This window comes from Mandrillus leucophaeus, unplaced genomic scaffold, assembly GCF_000951045.1.
Source record: "Mandrillus leucophaeus isolate KB7577 unplaced genomic scaffold, Mleu.le_1.0 Scaffold756, whole genome shotgun sequence".
In the NCBI taxonomy this organism is placed as follows: Eukaryota; Metazoa; Chordata; class Mammalia; order Primates; family Cercopithecidae; genus Mandrillus; species Mandrillus leucophaeus.
The window spans coordinates 1,049,152-1,075,813 of NW_012108208.1; the positions used below are offsets into that span (position 1 = coordinate 1,049,152).

At 39.3% G+C, this 26,662-nt stretch overlaps 1 protein-coding gene across 6 annotated transcripts in view; it reads left to right on the top strand.

Moving 5' to 3' along the window:
• The first annotated feature begins 10,532 nt into the window (after positions 1–10,532).
• Positions 10,533–26,662, top strand: part of PPA2 (pyrophosphatase (inorganic) 2) — a 106,480-nt gene continuing 90,350 nt past the window's right edge. For 3 of the 6 annotated variants that reach the window (XM_011966326.1, XM_011966328.1, XM_011966329.1), the window contains exon 1: positions 10,533–10,712. In XM_011966326.1, the coding sequence (XP_011821716.1) occupies positions 10,556–10,712 (157 nt within the window). In that variant the 5' untranslated portion in view covers positions 10,533–10,555. The remainder of the gene's footprint in view (positions 10,713–26,662) is intronic. The other 3 variants (XM_011966327.1, XM_011966330.1, XM_011966331.1) reach the window with 1 other exon arrangement.

Below are 26,662 nucleotides of genomic sequence, written 5' to 3' on the forward strand. Positions count from 1 at the left end.
TTAGCCAGGATAGTCTCGATCTCCTGACCTCGTGATCCACCTGCCTCGGCCTCCCAAAGTGCTGGGATTACAGGCTTGAGCCACCGCGCCCGGCCTCACCTGCTTTTTGATGGGGTTGTTTGTCTTTTTCCTGTAAATTTAAGTTCTTTGTAGATTCTGGATATTAACCATTTGTCAGATGACTAGGTTGCAAAAATTTTCTCCTGTTCTATAGGTTGCCTTTTTATTGTTGAGTACGATAAACAAATTGTAATGTACAATGATACACAATGAAATACTATTCAGCCATAAAAAGGAATGAAGATTTGATATATTCTAGAATGTGGATGGACACCAAAAGTATTATGCTAAGTGAAAGACACCAGACACAAAAAGCCACATATCATATGATTCCTCTCCTGTGACATATCCAAAATAAGGAAATCCATAGAGATAGAAAGCTGATTAACGGATGTCAGCGGGTGGCAGGGGGGAACAGGAAGTTATTCCTTAGAGGATATGAGGTATTCTTCTGTGATGATGAAAATGTTTTGAAACTAGAAGGAAGTGACAGTTGTACAATATTGTGACTATGCTAAATGCCACTAAATAGTACACTCTAAAATACTTGATTGTATGTGATGTGAATTTCACCTCAATTTTTTAAAGAGGAGAAAGTTAGGTCTAATAAGGTTGAAAATAACTGCTTTATGGTTCTTGATGGCTTTTGTTTCATGCATGCCATGGGCAGCCTTATTAGGCCTATGAAACCCTTCTCAAAATACCATTTGTAAATCCATTAAATATATAAAGAAGAAACTCATGATATTGAATTATATTTACAAAAATATTTTAGAAAATAATTTTGTGATCTAATAACATGCTTCTTCACTGAGGACCTAAATAACTAGATCTAGCAGCAGATATAACTACCATAATTTTGAAGTAGTGATGGGTGTAAATGATAGAGTCATCTGCAACATCCGGAAAGTGATATAACAATTATATGCCATTTCTGTTGGAGGCACGAATCATAGGCACTATAATATTAACACTGCTACAGGGTTTGTTGCCTACATTCATAAATGCTACGTTTTAGTTAGAAGTTAATGAAAATAAAAATGTAATCCTTTAAATAAAATCCAGGTTCACTGACCCCCCTAAACTCTGCCTCAGAATTGCAAACACCTAGCAAACAGAAGCGGCATACAGTCTTTCTCCTTTGCCCTTTGGAATACCTTGGCAGAAGTGGTTAAGCAGAGCTAAATAGGAGAATAATGCAGGATGATGCAAATGAAACAAAACAAAAAGCAACTATGTTGGTGCATTGGATTCCCCTTTAAGACTGTCATGATTAAAGAGAAGATAAAAGATCTATCCTTTACTTCTTTCCGGTTTTAGTATATGTGATGCCCAAGTGAGCACTATCCTTTATTTCTTATCTAAATACGTTTTTCCTCCTTATTTTAAAATACATTTTGATCCAAATTTCAATGAAACAAATGGTCCAAGAAACAGACTGACTTAGAGAATAGAAACTTAATTGGTTGAAAAATGAGAAATTAATTTTATTCCCCCTTGTCCAAAAAAAAAGGAGTGGTTGGCATGTAGAATTTTCTTTTCTGATTGATTTTTTCTATGTGAAATTAAGCTCATGTCCTGAGGCCCATATATTCCTTAGAAATAGGAAAGAATACAATTAAGTTGATTTTAACTAAGTCCAAATGACATAAAGAATATATTTGGTCTTAAGCTTTTAGTCTTTGTAGATATTGATTAAATTAGACATAAAATTTATCTGTCATAGAAGAATTACATGTGATTTAACTATACATTGTTAAATGGCATGAAAAAAACCAGAATGTTTTACTTGATTAAGTAGTATTACTACTTCTAGGCTAAAATAATTATGAGAAATTTCAGCTCCAAATGATACCTTATAAGTCCCTTGTAATATTATAAATATAATAATCATGGTAATACTCTACTCCAATTCCAGGGTTGAGCTACTAAATTGGTAAAAATAGGTCCTGAACAAAATCTACTGATACAACCCATTTTCTCTGCCCATTTTCTAGATTTCCCCTTTAAGCCTTCAGCAGTGGGAATTAATTTTGTTTTTAAATGGTTTAACCGTAGAACTTCTATTTTTTTCTCTTTTATACATATTCTAATTACATGGAATAATAGATCTCAAATTGGATTCAAAAGAACCTTGGGTTCCAAAAGCAATTCCTTAAAATAAATCTTATGTAATTCGTTGCAAGAAATTATGAAAAGGTTTTATTTATATTAGAACTCATGCCCACACCAAAAAAGAACTTCAGGCCCCCCCAAAATAATGTAGAATGGTTCATAATTTTGGTTGATGATGCATGTGATGAGAAGGGTTAGGAGCTCAACAGCTGAGAAGTTTTTGTTTTCCTTTTCCTTTTCCTTTTTTTTTTTGAGACAGGGTCTCACTCTGTCACCCAGGCTGGCATGCAATGGTACCATCTCAGCTCACTGCAATCTCTGCCTGCTGGGGTCAAGTGATTCTCTCACCTCAGCCTCCTAGGTAGCTGGGACTACAGGCACACACCACCAAGACAGGTAATCCCAAAGTGCTAGGATTACAGGCGTGAGCCACTGTGCCTGGCTGAGAAGTCTTTTTTGTTTGAAAATCATGTTTTTAGGGCTGGGCGCGGTGGCTCACGCCTGTAATCTCAGCACTTTGGGAGGCCGAGGCGGGCGGATCACGAAGTCAGGAGATCGAGACCTCCTGGCCAACACGGTGAAACTCTGTTTCTACTAATAATACAAAAACTCACGGCGTGTTATGGCGGGCGCCTGTAGTCCCAGCTACTCCGGAGGCTGAGGCAGGAAAATGGCATGAAGCCGGGAGGCGGAGCTTGCAGTGAGCCGAGATCGTGCCACTGCGCTCCATCCAGCCTGGGCGACAGAGTGGGCGACAGAGCGAGACTCCATCTCAAAAACAAAAACAAAAACAAAAACAAAACAGCGAGACTCCGTCTCAAAAAAAAAAAAAAAATTATGTTTTTAGAAAGAAGATTCTTGTTTTCCCTTCCTCTTTTACTCAACCCTTCATTCATTTGACTAATCTTCACTAAGTATGTACCGTGTCAGGGGGAATGGTAGTGACTGATATAGAATGATTTAAAAAAAATGGGAAACTTATCGCCCTTCTGGTGATTAGAATCTAGTAAAGGATTCAGACATTAAATAATCACATAACTCTATTGATATGATTAAAAACTGAAATAGTACTGTTACAAAAAATATAAGAAGGTATGATGGAGAATAATAGACATATAAAGACATATAAAGCAATCTTATGTTTACATCTCGATGTACAACCACTAGGAACTGACAGATATAAATGCAGATTGATAGTGTGTAGTATTAGTGACTCGAATAGCATGCACATATGAAAACAATGCAAAAAACAACTTGGTATTTATTTGCAAAATGACAGTTTTTAGGCTTAGATACATAATTTTAAAAAACAGGCTTCTTTCACCTACACAAATTTCTGATGTGACATCTGAGAGCAATGTGCACACACAACTCTTTCTTGTGTAGAGCTGTCTTTTGAGTGTTACAGGGTGTGCTGCATCCCTGGTCCCTACATACTAAATAGAAATAACGCTCCTCAATCATTGTGGCATCAGAAACACCCTGACAATTTCCAAAAATGCCTTTTTGGGGGCAGTACTGCCCCCTTGAGAACCTCTGACCCAATGACACTCCTTGAATCTTAAATTTCTCTGAAGATTTATGCTTATTTCTTAAAATTAAATGCAAATTCTGTATTTGCCCATACAGTATATGGGTGATTGTTTAAATGTGCATGTAACCCTCATGTATCTGAACTACATGGAGGCCAGTCTCAGCATATTACATCTTCCTGAAAACACAAGACTAACTCCAAAAGCACTAATGAGTAATATTGAAGGCTCTGTAGACTTCAAAGGGAGTTAGAAAAGAGTTACATTTTGCCATATACAGTAAAACTTCCCTAGAATCCATTGTAAGCTTTTCTGTTCCTTTCTCAAAGTCTCACTTCCCAAATACCTATCATTCAGCTTCACCAGACAAGCTGGCTTCAAATCAAAATAAAATGCTGTGACAAGGTTTTTTGTTCCCTCCCTCCAGATGGACACAAACTCTTCAAAGAATTATCTTGATATTTGTCGTCTTGTTACTTTTTGGTGAGCGAAATGGTAGAATAAGATATTTAGTCATCTGACTCTTAGTTTTTAAGGCTTCTGGGTTTAGGAACAGACCTACAAGAACATATCAGCTCTCCAATTTGCTTTCTCCAGTCTTGTTCCTGGCCTCATCCTAGGTCCTGGCTTGTTCTGACTTTTGAAAGAATTATAGAGTTGGCAGCTCACAGCATCCTCCTCTAAGCTGCTAATTAAGAATTGCTTTAAAACAAATGTATTTGTTCTCAGGGACTCTTCTAATAGTGGAAAGTCAGGAAAACAACTTGAAACAATGTCACTTCCAAAAATAAAACAAAATTCACTGTTTGCTATTAGGCATTTTTAAGTCTGAACCACCAAAATTGAGTTTCAGAGACCTATCCTTTGCTCTCTTTCAGGTGGTTAGAGGCATCAGGCCCATTATAAATCTCTTTTTCACTATACCAAATATGTATTTTCTTCATTTAAGGTACCTAGAACTATGTTCCAATATTTGACTTGAGCAGTCTTTTAAAGAGCTTTCACCAAAGACATCCTGCTAAATTATCACACAGGTATGGATCTGTCAGAAATATATGAGATCTAAGAAACATAAGAAAATGATTACTAGTGAACCACTGCCTCATTCAGAAACTCAGCCTATTTATATTAAGCGGCCTTGAAATTGGGAGCTAAAATTAGCTGCAATTTAATAGTTGCCTATGTTGAAAAGAGAATTTTGACATTTCAAATTAGGTGTTCAGAAACTTTTCATAAAAGGGCCTTTGAGATTTTAAGCTTTGTTCATTAAGTTAGTAGAGGTGGGAATGGTGAGAGAGACAGGTAAAAGTCTACAAAATGAAAATTAGAAAGGGCATTTGCTCAAAAATAAAATTATACAAAGTTTTCTCAATAATAATAAAGAACTGTACGTTAGAATCTCTGAAAGAGTAAAACCATCCATAGAAGGCCCTCAGGGGAGCCTAGTTCCATTTAACATAAAATGATTAATGATTTTTCAGATGACTGCAGAAGAGGCAGTGTGTACTGATGCTCGAGCAATGGCAATTCAGGTTAAGAACAGATGCCTGTTATAAATGGGACGTGTAAAGGTCCTAATGCCACTCTGACAGCCAGATAGGAAGTTAAAATAGAACAATGATTTTCATTAGATGAAAAGAAAATATGTTTATGGAAAATACAGTTAATGCGAGAGAAAAGAAATAGAAAACTTTTCTATATCAAATTATCAATACTACATATTGGTTCATAGTTTCTGAATGCAAGCCATTTCCTATAATAGTTTGTTTTTATTATTGTTGTTTTTAAATAGGCTTTACTTTTTAGAGCAGTTTTAGGTTCACAAAAAAATTTCACAGAAGGTACAGAGATTTCCTTTATTCTCCCTACCCTACACATCTCCTCACCATCCCCTACTATCAACATCCTCCACCAGAGCACTACGTTTATAACAATCAAACCTACATTGACAACCCATTATTACTCAAATTCCTTAGTTTACATTAGGTTTCATTCTTGGTATTCTGCATTCTGTGGATTTGGACAAATATATAATAACATATATCCACACATAGAGTATCATATAGAGCAGTTTCACTGTGCTAAAAATTCCCTGGGTTCCATCTATCCATCCCTCACTCTTCTCTAACCCCCGGAAACCACCGATTGCTTCTACAGTCTCCACACTTAAACCTTTTCCGGAATATCATACAGCTGGAATCATACAGTATGTAGCCTTTTAGATTGGTTTTCTTCACTTAGTAATGTAAATTTAAGGTTTATTAATGTCTTTTCATGGCTTAATAGCTCACTTCTTTTTAGTGCTGAATAATATTTCATTGTCTGAATGTACCATAGTTTATCCATTCACCTACTGAAGGACATCCTGTTTGCCCCAAATTTTGGCAGTCACTAATTAAAACTGTGTGTGTGTGTGTGTGTGTGTGTGTGTGTATGTGATGGGGATTTGTGTACAGATTATTTAATCACCCAGGAAATAGTGCCTGATAGGTAGTTTATTGGCCTCACCCTCGCACCCACTCTCCACTCTCAAAGAGGCACTAATGTTTGTTATTCCCTTCTCTGTGTCCCATGTGTGCTCAATGTTTAGCTCTCACTTATGAGAACATGCAGTATTTTTCTTTTGTTCCTGCATTAATTCATTTAGGATAATGGCTTCCATCTGTGTTGCTGCAAAGTACACGATTTCCTTCTTTTTTATGGCTGCATAGTATTCCATAGTGTAGCTGTGCTATACTTTCTTTGTACAGTCCACTGTTGATGACTTTTTGCCCATTTTTTAAATTGGGTAGTTTTCTTTTTCTTGAGTTTTAACAGTTCTTGTATATTTTGATAACAGTCCCTTATCAGACACATATTTTGCAAACATTTTCTTTCAGTCTATGACATGTTTTCTCATCTTGAAGCATCATTGTTTTACTAAGAAAAATAAATTAACTACAGCAATAAACACACACACACACACACACACACACACACACACACACCCCCCTATATACATTTTAAGGCCTAAAGTTAGTCAAGCTCTTGTAGTTTTGTTGTATTGTGAAAATAATTGTATCAGTAGATAATTGCCAGTATTTAAATGAGAAATGGCATAGAGCTGTGACATGATTTATTAGAAAAAAATGTGGTTGATGAATATCAGATGAACATGAACTTTAGGTAACATTCTGTAACATTCTGAAATATTTTTGAAATCTTGTAATTTGACAAATATTTTAAATGTTTGGTAACATGAAAATTATTTTTAAAGTCTCCCTTGTGGTTAAAGTCTTCCAAAGGCTAGTGAAATATCAATCTGTGTGTCTCTGAACTGATTAATTAGAAAATATTCAAAATTGTTTTAAAATTCTCATTACTTTTATTGCCTACTGCTCTATTTCTTTCCCCCTACAAGCTAGCTATTGTGAGCAAAGATGAGCAATTAGCAAATTTCTTAATTTGCTTATTTATCATGTAGGTAATAATAATAATTCATTTTAGGGACATTTACTGCTTTTATAAAAGTAAACACATAAATGAGTACTCCACAATTTCAAAATTATTTTATTTTCTATTAGGATAATCTAGTATTGCAAAAAACAATAACCATAACCATGGTAGATTTTGTGTTATGCTTACCAATGCTAAAAGCAGAAACAGAACTGGAATTCACTAATTATGTAATTTTTCTCTAGTTCCAACTATTACCTTTACTGCAGTTTCACAGTTGTGGTAGTCACTGTGATGTGCCGTGGCTTAATGAATTTTTGCTGAACTGTTGGGAGTACAGGCAGCAAATAGCATTTATCTGTCAGCTTCTTCAGGGATGGCCATAGCTGCCTTGTCCAAATCATGTCCTTTCTGAGGTCAGCTTATATCCATCCAATCATTGAGGTTATAAAGGCCCATCAATTTGTGCTCTCCATTGGACAACTGTAACTAGCCTTTTAAACTCCAGAGTATTCTATGAGGTTGGCTGAGGCTATTGGGCTTGTACCACAGCTCGACTTCTCTCTCAGCTCTATCTTGCTTTCTTACCTTCATCTTCACATACTGATTACAGGTGTGCAACCTAATAAACACTGCACATGAATATGAAATTCAATCTCAGAGTCTACTAGTCAGAGAATTCCAGTGGTGAAAATAGTTTCATCTCCAGCAGGAACTCTGCATTATTTCAAACTCAACATGTCCGAAGCTACGTCTACCATCTTAGTGTCAAAATTTCTCTCTCATTTTTATTAACATATATCTGAAAATAACACCACATATCTCTTGGTTATTTATTATGTATAATTTTTTTAACTCTTCCATCCTCATTTTACAACTTCCAATGAGATATCAAATTTGGTCATTTCTTCCAAATTCAACATTCCTTTCTATTTCTATTGCCAGAACTACTGTCTGGGTCCTTGCCACTTGATACCCGAGATACTGTCAATACCTGGACACCATAACTCATATTTTATATTTTGGTCTTTCCTACATATTAGTTATAGTTTTCCTGAGCCACCAGTTTCAATTCTGTGTTGATGAATCTCTGGTGGTTTGATATTTCATAAACTCTGGAAATGTTATTTCATGATTTTCTGTGTATTTGTCTTTACTGTCCAACTTGTAAACTCCTGGGACTAAGACTTGTACTTGCTACATGATGACAACAGGAGTTGTCAATAATGGAAATCCAGTGTGTTAGACTCCAAACGTCTAAATTTGAATAAGTACATAATTATGTAATAAACATTACCCTCAGAGTATTTTTTAAAAGTTGTAAAAGCTAACCTGATACTTATTATTTCCTATCATTTATATTATGCATTTTTAATTTTGATTCTCAAATATTTCAATAGAGAATGAAAGATGGAAATTTAAGTGATTAAAAATAAATGTAAACCTACTTAACAAAAGTCAGGGTTTCCTTTCCTGAATGCATGATAACTTGGTAACATTTTACAGTGTAATTTAGAAAATAACAAGTTAGTGTCAAGATTTCATTTTAAGTAAACATTTATATTCAGAAATGTTTAGTATCTTTGTTAGTTTCTTCAAATCAGGATGCATATAACTTGTCATCAGTTACTAATTAAATATGTCGCCAGCGTTAAGAAAAGCTATTAGCAAGAGGGACCTTGGAACTTTATGCTGGATTATCTCAACAGAATACTTTTTATTTATTTATTTATTTTTAAACAGGGCGTGGCTCTGTTGCCAAAGCTGGAGTGCAGTGGCTGATTTTGGCTTCACTGCAACCTGCGTCTCTCAGACTCAAACCATCCTCCCATCTCAGCCTCCCAAGTAGCTGGAACTACAGGCTTGTGCCACCCGCCTGGCCAATTTTTGTATTTTTTGTGGAGATGGGTTTTACCATGTTGCCCAGGCTGCTGGTCTCAAACTTCTGGGCTCAAGTGATCCTCCCACCTTGGCCTCCCAAAGTGCTAGGATTACAAGCATGAGCCACCATGCCCAGCCTGGATACTTTTAAGTATCCATAGATCATTAGAAATTAGCCCACAACCCTGCCTCCATAGGAATTTGTCTTATTCAAATATCTAATCTTCAAAAGTTAATAGAAAAATTAAGCTTTTTTTCCAACATAAAGAAACAATAAAATTATACAACTGTGTGATATATGCACAAAAGAGATTTTCTCTCCTTTTTATGGGAGCATTTGCCTTATAGTTGTGCCTATTCATGTTGACACATTACAAAGCTACCACTGTTGACAAAAACATTTTAGTATCTATAATCTTAGTAGAGAGTCTCTAAGTAGCTGGTCACAACATCTCCTAGGGATCCTTTCTGGAACCTGGGTAGACCAGTTTCTCAATTTTAATGATCACACGATAATTGGAGATGCTGAAAGAACCTGGTTGCCCAGTAGGAAAGTGGTCTAGATGATGATAGTCCCAAAGAAGATGGACTAGAAAAAAATAAAATGACACTTGGGGCAGAGTACTGGTGTTCTACAATAGGGGCAGAGTACTGATGTTCTACAATATCCATTCTCCCAGCCGGGCGTGGTGGTTCACGCCTGTAATCCCAGCACTTTGGGAGGCCAAGGCAGGCGGATCACCGTAGGTCAAGAGTTCGAGACCAGCCTGACCAACATGGAGAAACCCCGTCTCTACTAAAAATACAAAAATTAGCCAGGCGTGGTGACGCGTGCCTATAATCCCAGTTACTCGGGAGGGTGAGGCAGGAGAATCGCTTGAACCCAGGTGGCGGAGGTTGTAGTAAGCCGAGATTGCGCCATTGCATTCCAGCCCAGGCAACAGTGTGAGACTGTCTCAAAAACAAAAACAACAACAACAACAAAAAAAGGAAAGGATAAATCATCTCTATGGGTTGGGAAATGGTCTCATGGAGAAGATGGCATTTGAGTAAGCTACTTAGGGTTTTTTTGCTCTATACGTCGGTGTCAACGTCACGTTTTCACGTGGTGGCCTGATCATTTTGTCTTATAGTGATGTCTTTGTGTGCATGTGCGCTCATCTCCTATATTGGACGGGGTCTAGAGCAGTTCCTGGCACAGAGTAATCACTCAATATTACATCACTGTAATAAAAAATCATGATAGCAAATCTTGACGGGATAAATGAAGGCATGAATAAATGTATAAATTAACAAGTGGCACTGAGCGCTTCAGGGGTGGTGGGTCTTGTCTTACTCGTCTTTGAGCTGCGGCCTCGCTGAGGGCACAGTGCGCGCAACTGGCTGGTGGCCCAGATTCACTGGCAGGCACCAGGATCGTAGCCCAAGCGCCGGGGCGGGAGGGATGACTCCGGACGGTAGGGGGCACCGGCGCGCGGCCGGGTCGGGTCCCCTGGTAGCTCCGCGCGCACAGCCGGACCGTCATTGACGCCATGAGAGCGCTGCTGCGGCTGCTGCGCACGGGTGCCCCCGCCGCTGCGTGCCTGCGGTTGGGGACCAGTGCTGGGACCGGGCCGCGCCGTGCTATGGCCCTGTACCACACCGAGGAGCGCGGCCAGCCCTGCTCGCAGAATTATCGCCTCTTCTTCAGTAAGTAGCTCGTGGAGGTTCGCTGAGCGGCGCACCGGAGAAACCTGGGTGGGGGATGGAATAGGGGACACTTGCGGCGCCCCGCGCGGTCTCCCCTGTCTCTCTTTTTGGGGCCCTCGGCGGTAGCTGCGCGGTCCAGGCAACCTTCTTTCTCGCCGGAGCGCGCACCGAGTCACGAGAACTGACAGCGAGGAGACGGCGGATCAAGACCCCAAAGCGAGCGCAGAGGCTCAGGGCTGCCGGCCGGGGGTACACAGCGCCCTGTGCCCTGCCAGCCGCCCTCCCCGAGGGGTGGGCAGAGTGCTAGCGGCCACCCCGCGGCGGCCCGCAGCCATTAGCCGGCCAGGCCGCGGTTCTCGGTTCACACAATTTAGTGAGGAAGGGAAGGCAGAGCCCGCCCACACGCCGGCCTTTCTAGTGGCGTAAGAAAGCTCCTACTGCGGGAGCTCCCTGACGTCGGAGAGGCGGGCGGAACTTTGCAGATGCCTAATCCAGCGTGTCTTCTTTTTTGGAGGGACTCTGATGAAGGTTCTTTCCCAGAAGCTTAACTCGGTACGCACAGGTTTACACCCTGAATATGATCCACCATCCAAAGCCTCGTTGGCCCCGGGGCAGCCCCTTTTCCTCCCCAAGTTGAACAGCCCAGAGGGCTAAGCGACTTGAGGGGGGGGGTGGTCCCTGAGTTGTCCAGCTCAGAGAAAGGACCCAGGTCTTCCGTGTACCCCATTGTTTCACTGTGTACGTTAAATGTAACTGAAAATAGCGATCTTGGTCGCTTGCCTTCACGCCCCACTGACTGCAGAGCCTTGGAGTGGTAGTATCAAAGTGGGCCTTGCATTATTGCTCCCCTTTTCGGAGCACTGGCCCTGGAGGCTTTCACTTCTAAGCAGGCCCTCCGAGTTCTTCAGGTCTTAACTCTGTGACCCCGAACGAGTTTAAGTTGCTAAGCCTTGTTTTTTCCATCTGTAAAATAGGGCTGCAAGAATTACATGACATTGTATATGTAAAGTGATTAGTCACAGGGCCTAAAATATAAATTACTATTAATAACTATAATCATTATAGATATTTGTAATTTATGAAGGATTTGCAGTTATCCTACATGAGTTTAGGGTCGAGGATTATTTTGTGGGAGAGAAGACAAGTTTGCCTAAAGTGTGATTATAATGCAACTAGTACTAGAATTTCTGTTTTCTTCAAAATTGGTTGCAGTTTTCACCCTGTGCCACATATTTTCTTCTGTCTTTGGTTACGACTAATCAGGTGAACAGGAAGTCTCAAATTTCTGAATGGATTGTGTTCCAAAAGGTTACCATATGATGAATAATGGGAATAGTCATAGAAACAATGTTTAAAGTGGCAGTTCACTTTTTAAGCAGATTTAAAAAAAAAAAAGCCTGTCTGCCGCAAGTCTTCTAGATTTGCAATAACTACAGTAATTAATAGATACCCAAATAATCAATATGAAGTGTGCTAGACACTGTTAGGCATAGTACAGAGATTCGCAATATTACTATAATTAATTATGGAAAAAGTAAATACACTGGTTGAGCAAAAACAGGCTTGAGAAGCCTGGCACGCACAGAGTAGTTGACCCAGTACCGGATTTGGAATGGGGAGTCCTAGGCCATAATCTTGGCTCTGCCATTAACTCGCTGTGTGCTGTTGGGTGGGTGGTTACTTCAATTCTTTTTCACAGAGCCAGTTTCTTCAGCCGTAAAATGAAGCATTTGACCTTGAAGTGATGATCCTCAAGGTTCTTCTCAGCACTGGTATTCCCTGAAGGCATTGGATGAATAATGGAGATTCTAACAGTCTCTATTAGGACAGGATGTCGAATGGGGGCATTTTCGGGATTATGTTGGCCTCTTCTTGTTGGTTTGTTTCTTTAGCTTCAAATGTACTTAGAACTCATGATTTTTCTGTAACTAGAGTGCCACAAATAAAATACGTTTTTATTCAGCTGGATAAACAGCACAGGAAAGAAGAAAAGCCGATTTTACTAAGGTAAATGGGCAAAAATTGGAAGAAAGGGGAGTGTGGTTTTGGAGAGGGTCCAGATGGTGAGATCCTGATTGGAAAGTGTGTTGGTTAAACAGTTTCTGAACGAACCGCCAGATGGCGTCACTGGCCAGGACCGTTTACTACCTGCTAGAAGGGGTAAGGCAAAGTGAAAGGAAGCCACTCTAGGGCGAATGGGGTAAGGGGAAAACAATGAACAAATTACCCTTTATAAAGATGGTCACAGATTGGATGTTTTTTACTCAGTATGTCTGTATGCAGTACTAGGGTGGACTAATGTCTCACTTCAAAGACAAATATGAGTGTAGTACTACTTGGCCTAAACTTGTTATTCATTGTTACTGAAGTGGAATCATTTTCCACATTTCCAGATATATTCCAAGTCTCTGAAATACTAGTGCATTGGGAGGTAGAACATTTTCTAGCTTCATGTCTGTAAATGGTTTCTCTTTACTGTCATTCAGTAAAATCAGAATAAGTGATTCATGTAATACTTTAAAAAAATTGGTGTTAAGCTCTGTAGAAACAGTGAGACAGGATGATTAGGGGAAAGAGTATCCTGGTGGGAATCATCAGGCCTCCTTGTGCCAGCCCTGACCCTGTTGGTATCTTGCTGTCACTTCACCTCCCTGCATCTCATTGTTTTAAACCACGGAATGAGGAGATTGGACCAGATGATCATTTTCCGAACTGCTTAGTTGAACACAAGCATCCCATGGTGTATTACTAGGTTTTCTTTAAAACAGGGGGTTTCATGGTTTAATAAATTAGAATACGTCCCATTTTATTGCTTTTTTGAAGAGTAATTTGCCTATTGAAGTTCTGGAAAATTCGGATGTAACTTCTCCGAAACCTGAACCACAGAGTACTTATTTCTCAGAACATTTGTTAACATCTTAGTGACACCACGGTTATGATTTCTGCAACTTCCAGAAGCAACTGTGCTGTAACAGTTCTAGACTAATAGTCAAACCACTTAAGTTGTAGTCCTGACTACCATCTTGGACAAGTCACTCAACTGAATTAACCACCAGATGGCATCCCTTACCTCAGATGACATCCGGTAGCTCAGTTTCTCCGTAAATAAAATGGGGAAAGCACTAGTAATTTTATAGAATTGCTGTGGCAGTTAAATGAGACTATGTGTATAATTATCAGTGTCTCACACATGATAGGTATTTAATAAATGTTATTTATTTTTCCCTTTTGACTTTAAGGCATTAGACTAAAATCTTATTGTTACATTCTGTGAAGGGAGAAAATAAGGGATGTGGATAGAATTGATTATTTTGAAAGTGTTCCTATTAAATTACAGGTTTCAGAGGGGTTTTTGTTGCTGTTGTTTATTCATTTTATTTATTTTTGTTTGGTTTGTTGTGCACTCACGACTCACTGCAGCCTTGACCTCCCCAGCTCAAACGATACTCTCACCTCTGCCTCCTGGGTAGCTGGGACTACAGGCATGCACCACTGTGCCCGGCTTCCTAGATCTTAAAGTTTTAATGGGTACTTGCAGTCTTTTGAATTAACTGTGAAATCATAATGAAGTTAGATTCACTTATATTGAGCCAAAGACCTAACACTGCATATATTCCTTTGATATCTTGGGTGTTTTTGTTTTGTTTTGTTAATAACTTGAAATTTTATTTTAGATTTCAAACTTTTCTCCGAGGATAGGGAAAAGCTATGCTTTCCATAATTTGGAATTTTGTTATTATGGGACAGGCAACTGGTTTACTGAGAGAAATAGTGCTGTGGATAATTCAAGTTGCTTTTATTTAGTCTGGAAATGAACCAAGCCATTCTTTAAAATTAATTTACTTTGTCACTTACAGTAAGCATGTGCTTGTGTTGAAATTACTGTAAGTTTTCTTTACGTCATCTGGGTAGTAGGTGGAATCTGCCATTGAAAGTGTTCTATCTTTGGACTTAAAAGAGAACTTCCCGTGAATAATCCACAAAATATGTTTGAGTCTTAAATATGAGTTTCTGTAACTTTTTAAAGTTGACCTATGTCATAGAACTTCAACTGATATAATAGAACACAATGGGTTTTGTGTGAATGTAGAAAAAGTATTTTATTTGATTTTTCAGTCCTTAAAACCTTTAACGTTTTCTATATGAATGCTGTGAAATAGGAATTGTGTGATCTACATGGAACAGAGGAAGCATTTTTATTGAAGTTTTTAGGCTTCTTTACATTTCTCAATCTTTTTATCAGAAAATAAAACAAAGCTAGCTTCAGTCATTGCTGAAACTTCCAGTAAGAATCTCTATAAGTGGTTTTGTAATAGTGTGTCATCATATGTTGGTATATGGCATGCATTTAGCTGTCTGGTATAGATACATAAAATTAGGTATGGTTTTCACATTCCATTCAATTTTTTCACTTGCTCTAGTGTAAATAATAAACTTTCATCCTGATACAACTTGCTCTTGTGAGAGAAAGAATGACATAGATAACTTAGGAAATGCTAGAATAAAATCCAATCTCAAACCAGTTGAAGGGAAAATTTTGATCACTGTTTGGCAATATCTTGTAGATTGATGGGCCTGATAGAGGTTAGCAATTAATGCCTAAGGACACAATCTGATTTTTGACAACAGTGAAAATGCCAAGGCAAAAATGACGCAGTGACTAAAATCATTTATCTCTTTTCCCCTATAATAAATATCCTATTAAAGTGATAGTGAGGGTAAGAAAGGGTAACCCTAAAACAACAGATAAGAAGGAGCCACCAAAGCTTGAGATTTTGAAATATGTATAAAAGATGAAAAAACCGATGGAGGTATGGTTATTAATGAAGCAGCGTGGAAGAAGTCCCAGCTTAAGTATATGTGTTCAGGGGACGTAGTTTAGGAAGAAGCCGAGCTGCTGCAGAACCTCAGAGAGGTTGTGGGTGTGTTGATATCAGATAGGATAGAGAGTTAGATGGATGTAGAACTTAACACAGGGGGATTAGTTTAAGTTGTATTACAAATAGTACACAAATATTTCCCATGCAGGTCTAATGCATGAGGGGTGTGCTAGTTCCACCTATAAAAGTTGAATGAAGAGCTGAGAGGGAAGTAGGACCCCTGATGGTGTTGGTGCCCCAGCAGTACTCTGCATGCTGGCATTTGGGGACCCCAGCATAACAACCAGCCTCCTACCCATTCATTTCTGTGGGAACATAGAGCTCCCAGTCATTGTTTTCTAGTCTCTTTAATATAAACCAAATAGCCAAGGATCACCTAAGTTAGGCTTTCATTACTACTGTTCTACCAAACTGCTTTTTGTCAGGGCTACCTGTCACCTCCATGCTGCAACCTTAATGGTCAGTTTGAAGTCCTCATATGACCAATCAGCGGTAATTTTTACAGTTGATCGCTTTCTCTTTGAAACACTTTTTTTGTCTTTCCCAGAGGAAACTGCTTTCCACTGGGAAGGCACTTTGTCTTAGTTTTGATGCTTCTCCTTCACATTCTCCCTTGCTGAACCTTTGTCATATTTCTGAACTCTAACCTTTGAAGTGCCCAGGGCTCAATCCTCAGCCCAGTTCTCTCTCTATACTGCCTCTCTAGGGCAGGGGTTGGCGAACTTTTCTGTAAAGGGCCAGATAAGAAATACTTCAGGTTTTGCAAACCATTCACTCTCTGTCACAACTCCTCAGCTCTGCCTTTGTAACATGCAGCCATGGACAGTAAAAGTATGGCTGTGGTTATGTTCCAATAAAACTGTATTTACAGAAATAAAACCAGGCCATGTGACAGATTTAGCCCATGAGCCAGAGTTTGCTGACCATTGCTGTCACTCTAGGTGATCCCATCAGGTCCCATAGTGTTAGACACTTTATAATTCCCAGATTTACAACATTAGCCCCAGTCTCTTCTTGAACTCAGAATTTACACATCCAGCTTTCTACTCTGTGTTTCTACCGAAATATTTAAGATACAACTCAAGATTAACAGTACAACACAGAACTCCTGATCCCCCATTCCCACCAAACTTGTTTCTTTCTCTGTCTTTAGTTGCTAACCCATAACTTGGGAATCATTCTTGTCACTTTTTACTCTTATCCCACAGCTAACTCATTAGCATATTTTTTGAAATGTACCAAAAGATAATTCCTTCTCTCCACTTCCACCCTTGTCAGTTTCTCTGTGTCACCATCATACACCTTGATCAATTGTAGTAACCTCCTGATTCTTCACCCTGCTTCCACCCTTATCCCTGTATAGTCTACTTTCCATACAGCAATCACCTTGATCCTTTTAAAATGTAAGTCAGATCATGTCCAAGCTCTGCTGAAAATGCCAGTGGCTTTCCATTTCACTCAAAAATTTTTTTGAAATATGTATCATAGTATGCAAGGTCCTACTGGATCTAATACTGGGCTCCTCTCTGAATTCATTGCTTGCCACTTTTCCTTTTGATCAATGTCCTCCTGCCATCCTGGCCTCCTTGCTGTTTCTCAGACATGCCATGTATGTTCTTTCCTCTGCACACCTGTGCTTTTTATGCCTTCAGTGCTCCTCCCTAGAGGTCTGCTTGATCTCTTCCCTCACTTCATTCAGATCTGTGCTGAACTGTTGCCCACCAGAGAGATCTTCCCTGACCATTCGATATCAAATATTACTCCTTCTATTACAGTAGGTAGCTAGTCAGGCATGAGCAGGGCAGAAAAGGGCTCCTCTCCCTCACCACACACCAGGAATGACAGGCAACCATCAGGTGATGGTCAGGCAGTTGTTAACTGTTTCTCTAAAATATTAATTGGTTGCAGCCTGCACCAGGGAAAGGTAGTCTCCAAATAAACAGAAGCATCCGAAGCTTGTGGTCAGCAGCTTCCCATGAGACCTAAGGAACTGGGTGAGTGGACTCAAGCATTTGAGAACATTAAGAACAAAATGGCAGAGTTTCGTATATGACCCCCTAGGGACATTCGACTGGTAAGGGAAGAACACCTCAGGTGAACATGCGTACAACTCCAGTAAACACGTTGCACTTGGTCCCCTTCCCAAGTGCTAGGAGGCTACTGTGTGTACAGACAGCCTGCTCCAAGGGAAGACTCGGGAGATGGGACACAAGATCCCGGAAGTATGCCAATGTATAAAACCCTACGTCGAAATGTCAAACCGTGCATTCGTCTGTTCAGGTTGCTCACTTTGCCCTCTTCCAGGTGTACCTTCCTTCCCTTTGTTCCTGCTTTAAAGCCTTTTATGATAATAAACTCATTCCATCTCTAAAACTTGCCTTGGCCTCTCCTTCTGCTTCTGTCCCTCAGTTGAATTCTTTCTTCTGAGGAGGCAAGAATTGAGGTTGTTGCAGAGCCATAGGGATTTGCCACTGGTAATTATTCATTCTTCACTTTCCCTAATTTGTTTTCCTTTATCTTTATAGTGCTTATGATATGTGATAGAATAAACACATAATCAATTCTTTTGCTCCCCAACTAGAATGTGATTTCCATAAGAGCAGGGAATTGGAATTTGTATCTAGTATCTAGAACCATGCTTAGTACAGTGCGTATGTTCAATAAATATTTACTGAATGAATTCAAGGAAAACTTAAAAATTAAATGGGAAAAACAAGAAACTTGAATTTTAAAAGGTCAAATGGGTGTTCTTTGTTACATCTGTTATAAAGGAAAGGAAGGAGTGGGCTGTGAAGAAATGGCAATCAAGACTAAGACCTCTTTAACAAATAACTTGTTAAAACAAGTAACTCAGTAGAAGGTGTAGTGGGTTGAATGGTGTTCTGTTTTAAGCCATGAAGTTTGTGGTAGTTTGTTACAGCAGTCCTAAAAAATGAATATAGATGAATTAGAAGATAAGGGAAAGAAATCTTATCAGAAAGTAGAACAAAACATCAGAGATAAAGGAGGCAAGAAGAAGTGACATAGAGATTGAATCCAGAAAATCCAACATTTGACTCATATGGGTTTCAGAAGGAAAGAACAAACAAAATGGAGAAGAAATTGTAAAAGGGATAATAGAAAAAAAATCTAAGAATTGAAGGACCTAAGTGTTCTGACCTCCCAGTGACATTATTATACAACTATTGAGAGAATCCTACATGTCTTGCTGGGTGCAGGGCTTGGGAGTGGTTAAATAATAGGCCTGCAACACTGAATGCTCAAAGACTGGAGTAATGCCTTTGAAATTCTGAGGGAAAAGAATTTTCCTCCTAGAATTCTCTACCTAGCCAGCTGTCAATCTGGAGTGAGAACTAAGTAAAGACATTTTAGACATTTAACAACTTGAGAAATTGGCCTCACACGCATTCCTTCTTACAGAACACTTATTAGGAATATGCTTCTGCAAGACAAGTAAACCAAAAAACATGAATGCATGGGATCCAGAAAATGATAGATCTACGCTGGAGAGCAAAGAAGCAGTCTTAGAATGCCCAGAAAGCATCCAGTTCATATTGTAGCCTGAGGATAGAGGGCTCCTGAGGGAGCTGTTTGGGTAAGGAGAAGATTCCATAATTTTGATGATATCCGTGAGGCATTGGAATAATTTATAGATGTGATTATGACAATGTAAGAAAGATAATTAGAAGCACAAAGAAAAATAGAAGCTCAACCAAAAAAGGAAATTTAATTATAGTATCCTCCTCACCAAAAATAGACACATAGAGAATGCTTCTCACACACCTGAGTGTAAGAATTATTTGGGATGTTTGCTAAAAATACAGATATTCGTTTCTCCTTGAGATTTTGCTTCACTAGATGTAGGATGGTGGTTCAGGGATCTACATTTTAATGAGCATTCCAAGTTTTTCTTATCTAAGAGAAATTTTGGATATATATAATAGGAAATGCATAGAAAATTCAATATGATTACAGAACATTCTGTCAGCCTTGCCATGAAAAAATAAAAGGACAGAAGACAGAAATTAGAAGAATGAAGAAAGGGAGGTAAAAGGCAGGTTATTTATGTCAAGAAATACTATATATTTGTATTAGTTTGTTTTCACACTGCTGATAAAGACATACCTGAGACTGGGCAATTTACAAAAGAAACAGGTTTATTGGACTTACGGTTCCACATGGCTGGGGAGGCCTCATAATCATGGCAGGAGGTGAAAGGCATGTATCATATGGTGGCAGACAAGAGAAGAGAGCTAGTGCAGGGGAATTCCCCCTTATGTAATCATCAGATCTCGTGAGACTTACTGTCACAAGAACAGCACAGGAAAGACTTGCCCCCATGATCCAAGTACCTCCCACCGGGGTCCCTCCCACAACTCCTGGGAATTCAAGACGAGCCAGCCAAACCATATCATTCTGCCCCTGGCCCCTCTCAAATCTCATGTCCTCACATTTCAAACCAATCATGCCTTCCCAACAGTGCCCCAAAGTCTTAACTCATTTCAACATTAACTCAAGTCTGCAGTCCACAGTCTCATCCGAGACAAGGCAAGTCCCTTCCACCTATGAGCCTGTAAAATCAAAAGCAAGTTAGTTACTTCCTAGATACGATGGGGGCACAGGTATTGGGTAAACAAACCGTTCCAGATGGGAGAAGTTGGCCAAAACAAAGGGGCTACAGGCCCCAGCAGAGCAATCAAATCTTAAAGCTCCAAAATGATCTCCTTTGACTCCATGTCTCACATCCAGGTCACGCTGATGCAAGAGGTGGGTTTCCATGGTCTTGGGCAGCTCCGCCCCTGTGACTTTGCAGGGTATAGTCCCCCTCCTTGCTGCTTTCGTGGGCTGGCATTGAATGTCGGTGGCTTTTCCGGGTACATGGTGCAAGCTGTTGACAGTGGATCTACCATTCTGGGGTCTGGAGGACAGTGGCCCTCTTCTCACAGCTCCACTAGGCAGTGCCCCAGTAGGGACTCTGTATGGGATCTGTGATCTCTTATTTCCCTTCTACACTGCTCTAGCAGAGGTTCTCAATGAGGGCCCTGCCACTGCAGCAAACTTTTGCCTGGGCATTCAGGCATTTCCATACACCTTCTGAAATCTAGACAGAGGTCCCAAACCTCAATTCTTGACTTCCAAGCACCCGCAGGCTCAACACCACTTGGAAGCTGCCAAGGCTTGGGGTTTCCACCCTCTGAAGCGAAAACACAAGCTGTACCTTGGCCCGTTTTAGCCAGGGCTGGACTGCCTGGGATGCAGGGTACCAGCTCCCTAGGCTGCACACAGCAGAGGGACCCTGGGCCCCACCAAACCACCTTTTCCTCCTAGGCCTCAGGACCTGTGATGGGAGGGCTGCTGTGAAGGCCTCTTGACATGCGCTGGAGACATTTTAATCATTGTCTTGGGGATGAACATTTGGCCCCTCGTTACTTATGCAAATTTCTGCAGCCAGCTTGAATTTCTTCTCAAAAAATGGGATTTTCTTTTCTATCACATTGTCAGGCTGCAAATTTTCCAAATTTTTAGGCTATGAGTGCTTTTAACAGCACCCAAGTCACCTATTGGATGCTTTGCTGCTTAGAAATTTCTTCCTCCACTAGATACCCTGAATCATCTCTCTCAAGTTCAAAGTTCCACAGATCTCTAGGGCAGGGGCACAATGCCGCCAGTCTCTTTGCTAAAACTATCAAGAATCACCTTTGCTCCAGTTCCCAACAAGTTCCTCATCTCCATCTGAGACCACCTCAACCTGGATTTCATTGTCGATATCATTATCAGCATTTTGGTCAAAGCCATTTAACAAGTCTCTCGGGAGTTCCAGACTTTCCCACATTTTCCTGTCTTCTTCAGAGCCCTCCAAACTGTTCCAAACTCTGCCTGTTACCCCGTTCCAAAGTTGCTTCCACGTTTTCAGTTATCTTTTTGGCAGCACCTCACTCTGCTGGTACCAATTTACTGTATTAGTCTATTTTCATGCTGCTGATAAAGACATACCCAAGACTGGGGAATTTACAAATGAAACAGGTTTATTGGACTTACAGTTTTACATGGCTGGGAAGGCCTCACAATCATGGCAGAAGGTGAAAGGCACGTCTCATATGGTGGCAGACAAGAGAGCTTGTGCAGAACGCTCCCCCTTATATAATCATCAGATCTCGTGAGACTTGCTATCACGAGAACAGCACAGGAAAGACTTACCCCTATGTTTCAGTTGCCTGCCACCGAGTCCCGCCCACAACACGTGGGAATTCAAGATGAGATTTGGGTGGGGACACAGCCAAACCGTATCAGTATACTTGGTGGAATAAAAAGGTATGAAGTATTAACATTAGTCAATTAAGAACTTATGCGGAATAGGCTGAACTAAACTCTCTCTCAGAATTGGAATCAGTAGGTAATTTCTACAGTTGATAAACAAAAACTACTAAATATGCTATTTTGAAAGATGAAGGTAACCACCAGACCTAATACAAAGAGTTGAAAATGGGTTGCTCTCAGAAGTGGAACTAGACTGGTGAGAGGTGGAAACTTTTATTTTTTCAGTCATGGACCTGCATTGCTTTGGCTTAACAACAGCAAAATAGGTAATTTAAAAAGCAAATTGACAATAGCTTGTTTTCAACTGTTGAGAAACAAGCAGTCTGAGCTTCAGATAAGAAAGTTCTAACCTAAAATGTATCACTAATGTATTCTGTGGTTCTGAGGAAGGGCTGTCTGATGTGTGCTTCAGTTCTACCATCTTTTTTTTTTTTTTTTTTTTTAACCTAGTGCTAGATAAGTTCTACTATCTTTAAAAATAATGGCATCTGTTGCCCCAGCGCTTGCTCCATATACCATATCCCTCTGTCTGTGGCGCATATGTACCATATAGATTATGTTATTCATTTTGTAGAGGATCAGGATAGATACTACATGTCTTTAAATCCACCTTTAGAGGATTTTAATACCCTTTAAATGGAACATAATAGCATACTAACATGATTGGCCCTGGAAAACTTTTAATGAGTTCTTATCCTTTTGCACTTTAGGGAAATGTCTAGTTCTCTAATAGTGCTGAGAGGATGCCTTTGTGTTTAAACTTACTAGGTGATGATGATGATGACAGTGATGTAACGTGTCTTGTCTTAGCTATGGGTATGGATCACTGTCTAGCACTTTTGTATTCCAAAATCTAGTACATTTCCTTTTCATGTGAAACACTCTATAAATACATATTGCTTAGTGCAAGAAACTATTGAGAAAATTAAGCTTCAGAGAAATTGAGTAACTGTTGAGAAATAAACTAAAATTCTGAGCCCCTCAGTTGACTGAATGGGTCTCGTTTTGGCCAAGGGGACCCTAGAGAAACCTTGAAAACTGAGTTCTTGGCCACGACTGGAATGGGGAGGTCAAATACGCCTGCTTATGCCCTTTCCCTCACTAACTGCCATTACGTTTTCTTCCCTAAGGGCTAAATAGAAACCAGCCCTTTCAAAAGACTCCACAGATGATGATACCAACCAAAAGCCTGACAGCTGCCCCTCCCTTTTGTGGTTTCCACAAAACAACTCACCAGCATTCCCTCCTGATAAGAGTGGTTCTGGCAAATCTATGGAGAATGTGCAGTGAGGGTTTTCATGTTTTCCACTTCACCTTTTGACATCAGAGAGCTGAAAACTCCACCCTCGGATCATGGTAACACCACCATTTTTTGAACATGGGTCCTGTGGAGAAGCATGAAGCTCAATTGAGCATGCTTGCAGGTTGCAGCCCTTTATGAGAAATAAAGCTCTGCTTTCCAAATTTATGAGCCTCATCTTTCTTCAGTTGCCACTTTTATCAAGCTGAGTAACTAGAAGTCAGGCTTTTGACCTTTCTAGTCATTGCTCCTATGCAAATTTATAGATATATTGCCCATTAAAGCATTATCATTATCTGAGATCTAAGGCCATATTTGTTTTCTAGGAATAGTTATATTTTTACTCTTTTTCTTCATTATTACATTTTTATTTATTAATACTATTTCATGAAATAGCTTCTAGTAGATATGGTTATGTAAGTCAGTAAATACAGACCATTCACTCATTTGTAATCTTTTTACCTTCCAAATGACAACTAGAAAACTATGTGTATATATATATGATCTTACATCTTAATAAGTATTGGGCTTGTCCACAGTTAACAAGAGCGTTGGATCTTTAGGGAAATTTGACACCAAATCAGTGTCCTAGATTTATTTACTATTAATTACAAAGGCAGTCTAGCTTTTCTGTCAAGTTTCTTTTACCCCCATGATAACAAACTTCCCTTGTTTGTGTAACTTCCTGGATTGTTAGAGCTGAAATTGATAAATTGGTTTGGGACAATGATAGGTCCCAAATGAACAATTGAAGTAATCTTTTAAAGGATTGTATTTTTTTTCTTTTCAGAATTCTACCTTTTTTACTTAAGTGACTTGAAGAGAGGACAATCACAGATTGATGATTGTTCTTGGAATAAGACCTTCCATTTATACATTACAGTTGTCCCTCTGTATTTGCAGGGGATTGGTTCTAGAACCCCCATGGATACCAAAATTTGCAGATGTTCCAGTCCCTGATATCAAAGGGCATAGTATTTACATGTGACCTATGCACTCCTCCTATTTTTTTTTTCTTATGGGTCGGGGAGGGGGGAAAGAAACCAAGAGAAAGGAGCCCTCTTGTCTACTTTTAATCCTCTTTGGATTACTTACAATATCTGATGCCTTGTAATGCTGTGTAAATAGTTGTTATATTGTATTGTTTTATTTGTATTGTTTATTGTTGTATTTTTTTTTTTAATTTGCAGAATATTTTCAATCTGCAATTGTTTGAATCTGCAGATTCGGAAGACTTACTGTGTATGTCTTCTTAACCTCCTCCTAGTTGTCTTTCAGCTCCATATTTACCTATTTTTAAAATTCCATACAGCAAAATTTACTTTTTTTGTGGACACTTCTGAGTTTTGACAGAACATAGATTTGTGTAAACAGCATCACAATCAAAGTACAGAACACGTCTACCCCTCCCTGCAAAATTTTTTGTGGACCCCTTTAGAGTCAACCCTACTCTCTTACCATCAGCCCCTGGCAACCAACCGACGATCTGCACTTTATCCTATAGTTTTGCCTTTCCAGAATGTCATGTAAATGGAACTGTTTGAGTTGAGCTTCTTTCACCTGATATAATGTATTTAGATGCATCCATTTTATTATGTGTATCAATAGTGCATTCCTTTTTAGTGTGGAGTAATTAGTCATTGATTAAAAGATGACTATATGAGTGTAACATAATTTTTGTCCATTTACCAGTTGTACATTTGCATTGTTTACCGTTTTTGGTGATTACGAATAAAGCTGCTGTAAACGTTTAGAGATTGTTGGGTGAACATGTTTTTGTTTCTCAGTTAAATACTTGGTGGGATTTCTGGGTCATATACTAATTGTATGTTTAACTTTACAAGAAAGAGCCAAACTGTTTGCCAAAGCGAGTGCGCCATTTTCAGTTCCCATTACCATATTTTATTTTAATCGAAAACATGTAAATGTGGCCCACTTTAGTATCTATTATGTTTAGAAAAGTAAATAATCATGCAAAAAATTGGTAATTTTGTTTTTTGTGTTCTTTTGTTATAGATAACTTTTTTTTGGTTATAGATAACATAGATAACTTTGAAAAGCAGGCAGAGAATTTGAAATCTGATTTAATATATGAAAGAAGAGGTTTTTTTTAAGTGCGTCCCTTTAACTGATGCAAAGAACTTTATAGACCATAGCCGAAGTTTTATGTACTTGCCATTTGTGTGCTCTTTCTCATTTTTATCCCTACCTGTGCACACATCCTTCAGGAATTACCTTGTTGCTAAGGTGGGGAAATAAAAATTTTGTTAACAGTTTAAAGGGGAAAAAATAGTAATAGAGACATTTATCTAACAGATATTTGCTCAGCAAGTGTATATTGGATGCCTATTAAGTGCTAGGTACTTTTCCAGATGCTAGAAATCCAATAGAAAGCGTAACAGAACAAACAAAAATGAACTACAAAAACTCCAGAACTTAATTCTAGTGATAAGTGCTAAGGTAAAGCACAGAGCATGGTAGGGGAAAATAAAATATTGGTGGAAATTAACAACTTCATTGTTAAGTTATATGCCTCTATTTTTTTTTTTTTTTTTGAGGTGGAGTCTTGCTCTGTCGCCAGGCTGGAGTGCAGTGGCGTGATCTCGGCTCACTGCAACCTCCACCTCCTGGGTTCAAGCAATTCTTCTGCCTCAGCTTCCCGAGTCGCTGAGATTACAGGCATGCACCACCACACCCAGCTAATTTTTGTATTTTTAGTACAGATGGGGTTTCACCATGTTGACCAGGCTGGTCTCAAACTCCTGACCTCAGGTGATCTGCCCGCCTCAGCCTCCCAAAGTGCTGGGATTAGCGTGAGCCACCGTGTCCGGCCATGCCTCTGTTTTTATTAGGGAGAAGCCAAGGCTTATTTGTTGTTGTTGTTGTTCAATAAGCTTCATTTTGGAATAATTTTAGATTGGGTTAAGCTGCAAAGTTAGTACAGGATTCTACCATACCCCGCAGCCCAGTTTTTCCCTAATATTATCTTAACATCATTTACCATTGCCATTGTACGTTTTTCAAAACTAAGAAACTAACATTGGCACATAGCCTTAACTAAACTCCAGATTTTATTTGGATTTCACTCGTTTTTCCACTAATGTCGTTTTTCTGTTCCAGGATCTAGTTCAGCATACCAGACTGCATTTAGTCATCATATTTCCTTACTGTCTAACAATCTGTTACAGTTTCTCAATCTTGGATTTGTTTCTTCTCTCTCATTTATTTATTTTATCATTTGTTTGTATTAGTGTGGATTCATGCATATTTGTTGTAAATTTTGTTGCTCAAATTGTTCCTGCTTTGGCCTGTTTCAGATTGGTTCACGTTTCCCTTTACCATACCTCCAATCTTTTGATTTTTGAGCACTTGGTTGCCTTCTGACCCTACAAGATGCTCCAGGCTCATCTTGGGTATTCTTTGCTCCAGCATTAGAATCAAGCCTTTCTCCA